Raw genomic sequence first — 5,699 nt, 5'->3', positions numbered from 1 at the left:
TGTAGGTAAGCGAAGAGAACAGAGACGGTTACATAATAACCATATTGTGAATCATATTCAAAGGCACGCGGTTTTCAACATGTATTATTGGTTGTGAAACGAATTGTGAAGTTAATCAGATCTCATATAATAAAACTTTTTATATATTTCAAATAATGACCAATCAAAATATACCTTTTCAGAAAATTCTCTAATTCTAAGTATTATACAAAAATGACAGAAGTTAGTGATCCAATCAGCCTTCCAACAATTCAAATTAAATTTATACAGGAAAGCGTGCCTTATTTGCAGCTGCATCTTGGTTCAGCATCGAATTGACCTGGAAAAAAGAAACACAATCAAACATATGGAATCGCAATTAAGCAACGACGTAGGTGGCAAGATTTACAGTTAACGGGTCAAAACAGGTTCTGGTTGACCCACAAGCATTTGATAAACATCACCCAATTGGGATAAAACAGAACAGAAATCGATTAATTGATGACTAAACGGGTCAGAACTGTCACCTGTAGTCAATGTATACTACAGCTTATGATTACCTTATACCTGTAGTCAATGTTTACTACAGCTTGCGACTAATCATCCATGTTCTTCATGTACTCCTTTGAAAGTTTACTTTCCATTATCAACTGCTGTTCTTTGATGAGTGAATACCCGGATTCAAGTAAAGATTCCACCGTTTGCTGAATAATGAAGCCAAATTACACAGTTGAAATCCAAAAATTTTAAAAATTGAGAACTAAATAGGAAAAGGTAAGAATTTGAAGGACACAAAATAATCTTTAGTATGGGGTTGTTTGAATGCATATTTTAAAAGTCATGCACTGATGTTGAATAATGTTGTAATTAGTTGTATTGCACACTAAGTCTAATTTAACACTTTGAAAAGAAACTAAAGTGCTAATTAACATAGAACAGTTACGTTTTAACCAAACCACATAATCTAATTTCTTTTCTTATTTTTTGACATTTATAACATGAAACAAGCAACATAAATACTAACTGAATCAGGTAACAAAATTATAAAACTTTTCACATATTACCTTTGGGGGTACAAACACAGGGAGATTTTCGTCCTTTTTTCGCCTGAGGAGTTTCCTTCCAAGAGTTTCAGGACCACCAATATCATTAACCCACTACAAAATTAAATTTAGTGTCAAAATTATTTCTGTAATTAATTACAGTGGTGTTGAGGTGGAAAACCAGGAAGGTGGTTGTCTGTTAAGTTGGGAACGTTTAGAACAGATTTGGTCAAAATGGGTGCTTTGGGTGGGGCCAATCGGCACACAGCACACGCTTTTCGGATTTTCATTTCTTATATTATATAAATACCATTGTTTTAATTTAAAAGAAAAGGGAATAATGTATGCATAGGCCATAGGCCACCCAACTAATAAGGGGGAGCATAGAAACTACCTTCAAGATCGAGCTGTCATATGTTCGGGACCTAAGGGCTCCATAAAAGTCCAGGGCTGCCAATAAAAATAATATAATACGTGTCATATAATATACGTATTTTGTGGGTCAGAATTGGTTAAAAAGGAAACATGTCAACCTGTTTAAAAGTCGTCAAAAGTATACTCAACTGTTTACAACCTCCTAAATAGTTTTATTTAAAAATTTGGCTTATTACTCTTAGGCAAATGCTTTGATTACTTGAAAATCAATTTTTAACCGAATTAAAACGAAAGGATTATTAATCATGAACTAGAAAAATTGGTTTCTTGACCGCTAATTACCAAACACACAGAAGGTGGTTATGAAAAGTTATTTAATAACAACTTTGTAATCATATTAAATATATTAACTTATTTATGAAATTCAAAAAAGAAATGGGCAAGTAGAGTGTCTGCCAGTCAAACCTATCAATCTGTTTCGACATGACTATGAGTATTCCTGTTTGACCCAAACTGTTTTGACCCGATACCCCATCTGCACTACCCTCCCATTATGCCACCTACATTGATAATTGTTATCTTCATACAGGGAATTTGATTCAGCTGGGTTCTCGTTTACAAGAAACTATTTAAGGAAAGATTAAAATGCATGTGTGATGTAACTTCTACATTGCATTGCAACATCAAAGCATGCAAAAATTATTAGTGAGAAGGAAAATGATGTATGGATGTCAAATAAATACAGAATGATAATGCCGCATATACCTTGATTAGGAAATGTTTTCACTATGTTTTCAACATCATTCTTTGATAGACCATCTTTCTCATACATTCTGTTCACAATATTTACAATATCGTCAAGCGTAGGCTGCCTGTTCCATAAACAATATTTTTAAGAAACTCTTGAAGAATGGATAGCTTGAATTTTTCATAAACAGATAAATAATAAAGTTAACATCACATACCATTCCTTTTCACTTATAATTGGTCAATTCGTGGCATGCTTTCTCTCTAAAGTCTAATGGGCCAAACATGTAACTATAGCTGATAATACAACGCTTGTATTCATATTAATCACTAATTATTTATACAAATGTTTTAGTAAAAGATTAGGCAAAAGTAAATGTGCTCCAGATAGAAATTGTTTTTTTTTTTTTGGATAGAAAAAGTGTTTTGGCTGAACTGGACCCATCACAGTAAGAGCTTGAATTTGGCACTGTTATAATTTAACATAATAACATTTAAAGAAAAGGTAAAAATTAAAAAGAAATAGCTGCACCAGTAGAACTTGTCCATCCGCCCATCACGAACCAAGGGAGCATATAATGTTGAAAAATCATTTCCCGTAACAATAAGAGGAATTCTGTTTGTAATATCTGTGTCCCGCCAATCTTGTCCAATACTAACTCTGGTAGGATTATCTGACAAATTCATCAGTGTGCCCACAACTATTTGATTGTTGACAGTCATCTGAGTGTTTCCTGAATAACGAAATGAATAAAACTATTGATTTATAAGATTTATGATGATCTATGATCTGAAATGTGAAATGATTATTTTAAAATCATAGATAGTATGGAGAGATGTTCTGCATAATTAAAGAATTGAATCCATCAGAGGCGAGTTAAATGGAAACTAACGTGACACAATATTTTAATCCAATCAGATTTTGCAATCCAATTTAAACCATAGCTCACCAAATCTACCAAGACCCGCATCGATATCATTGATCATTAAACAGCTCATTTTCCCCTGAAGAAACCAAAATAAACGGGTCAATTGTCTAAAAAGGTAAGTTTAATGCATATAACTTCCTAAACCTTACTTAAATATTGTCATTTTTGTAATGATACATGACACGATGATTATTCAAAAATTCAGAAATTTGGGCAAAATAGTGAGGTTAACCCAGGTCAAAGTGTACAAGTGGCAAATTATTAAAAGTACAAGCACATGATAAATTAACTAAAAAAACGAGGTAAAACTTCTAACCTGATTTTGAACCACTTGGGATGCAGTACGATACCGATCACGTATCAGTCTTCCTGGTTCTCCTACATAATTGAAACAAATGTGTTTACAAGCTTACAAAATACATGCGCTCGATCAAATAAAATACAAAAAACGTAAGCTTGATTAGACAAAAGACGTATCAACTACATAAAAGCATCCCATATGACTCATTCATAAGTAATTGTTTTTTTTTTCAAAATCCAAAATTAATGTATCCACCCTAGTAAATTTTTTTTATTCAAAGATTCAGATTATAATTGTTATAATATTCTTTTTGTAGCGATGACTAACAAATTAAGTATTTACTAAACACATCTTACCAGCTCTCTCTGATTCCAACTCTCCAGCAGACATGATCACAGGCAAAATTCCCATAGCCTGAAAAATAAGTTCAGTTTGAAATGTTTTTCCTTGCCCTTTTCCTCCCCAAACGCCTGTTATAAGAAACGCGACTTTTATAAAAATCTTGTATAACAGCTTTTACAGATAACAACAAAGTATGCTACATCCATTAGCATAATAAGCATGACATGAATGTAATCAGCCATATACAAAACATAACCAAATCAACCCATTTTTTATAAATTCTCTCTTAGACTAGAAGTTTTAAGGATATTTACCTAAAATCAGTGGAACATTGGTATTAAGAAGATGTGCAAGATAGTTCTTCACAATGTGGACCACTGCACAAGTAAATTCATAAGCAGAAAGGAAACCATGAGAACCAAGAATTTATGATCAGAAAAGTATAATTAAGAAGATAACAATATGTCTGAATGTAACTTGATGTTGACAGTGCTCAATAGTAAGAAAACCCGTAGTATTTAATATTAATTTTACAATGGTTTCCGGGTGAAAACATCTTGAGTATCGCTAGATCAACAGAACTTACCAACTTTATCCTGTAAAATAAAACAAATGACAAAACGTTAATCAAGAAAATACAATATCACTAGACACTAGTGTTCCCTGATTAAACATATATACCATGAAAGCTGGAGCAATGTAATAATCACCCTGGAGATACTCAAACGACCTCGTTACTTTTTGACGATAATCAAACACAATATCAGCTGCAGTGCCACAATAGTAAAAATTATCATTAATGGACCATTGTGAATATGAAACATACATTATCTTAGACAAAGAATTTATTTTATTTTGCTTTTAACATATTAAGCTAGTAAAATCGGAAATAATCACAATATATCTTCCTTCAAACATGCACAATCTTGGATAACGAATTTCAAAAGTTTTAGGCATAATTTAACAAATATAAGAGCATCATCAACGGCAAGTTTGCAATTGTCATCCGTTTGCTGTGGCTTGAGTGAACAAGAAGTAGCCGGGCGGGCATTGATGTGGAGGAAGTCCATCCGGTAAAGGTCCGGGCCTGCAGACCTCTGACGGACGAGAGTGTTGGCTCCACACACACACAAACAATATTTATTATACATACACTATATAATTTTAATATTTTTAATGGGGTTTGTGGAGGTTTGTTGTTGTGTCAGAAAATAGGTTTTTGTGAAGGAAGTTTAGAATCCGAAGCGGAGCTCATGTGGCGATCTGTTGTTGTTGTCGATGCTTTAAGTATAAGATTTCTCCTCAAAGTGTCTCTATGGTTCTGCTAGAAGCTATATGACTTTCTTCCTTCATACATATAATGTATATGAATTTAAACTTGGGGCAAACAAGGTTTAAAACTGAACTGAAATTGATGCTCACTTAGGCCAAATTGAAGGCACTTTTCACCTCAAATTCATTGATTGTATCGCCAAACTGACAATAAACACTAATCCAGCCTAATTTATAATCCCAAACCGCAATTTATGAAATCGCAATAGAAATAGACAAATCAAAACACAGAATTGCATAATACATTAGTTACTAAAGGCATAAAACAGAAACGACGGCGACGTACAGTCCTTGCCGAGGAAGTTTCCGGTGAAAAGGTCATCAACAACACCAGCCCTAGCACCAACAGTTATATTCAAGTTATCGGACTCTTTACCAAGCCTGTACAAGTAATCATTTCCTTCCGCGTCCTTCGTCTCCCACGACGACTGCTCCGACAGTCTCTTCCTCTTCTCACCGCCAACTGATCCGCCGTCCTCACTGGAAGTAGCGATTGATCGGACAACAAACGGCCAACATTTATGAACTGACAGAAACAGAGAAGATGATGATGAAGCTTTGGAGTTGAATTTGGGGCATTTGGTTAGGGTTAACGACGAGAGATCGGTGGCGTTGAAGTTGCAATACACCGCCATTGGTTTATTTAGGGTT

The 5,699-nt window shown here is 34.1% G+C and overlaps 1 protein-coding gene across 1 annotated transcript; it reads right to left on the bottom strand.

Annotated features, from left to right (window-relative positions):
• Window positions 1–575: 575 nt before the first annotated feature.
• On the bottom strand, window positions 576–5,699 carry LOC143620423 (ribulose bisphosphate carboxylase/oxygenase activase, chloroplastic-like). The gene is made up of 12 exons (XM_077092129.1): window positions 5,335–5,699; window positions 4,398–4,483; window positions 4,303–4,312; window positions 4,031–4,093; window positions 3,731–3,844; window positions 3,390–3,451; window positions 3,095–3,149; window positions 2,677–2,878; window positions 2,163–2,269; window positions 1,417–1,472; window positions 1,044–1,136; window positions 576–683 (listed from the first exon to the last, which is right to left on the bottom strand). The coding sequence occupies exons 1-12, from the start codon at window positions 5,681–5,683 to the stop codon at window positions 576–578; spliced, it is 1,305 nt and encodes a 434-aa protein (XP_076948244.1). The 5' UTR covers window positions 5,684–5,699.

Source organism: Bidens hawaiensis, unplaced genomic scaffold, assembly GCF_021521415.1.
Source record: "Bidens hawaiensis isolate Kalapana, Puna unplaced genomic scaffold, B.hawaiensis_p1.1 tig00002572_1, whole genome shotgun sequence".
In the NCBI taxonomy this organism is placed as follows: domain Eukaryota; kingdom Viridiplantae; phylum Streptophyta; class Magnoliopsida; order Asterales; family Asteraceae; genus Bidens; species Bidens hawaiensis.
The sequence above is the reverse complement of the archived record's forward strand: the minus strand, read 5'-3'. Positions and strand labels throughout refer to the sequence as shown.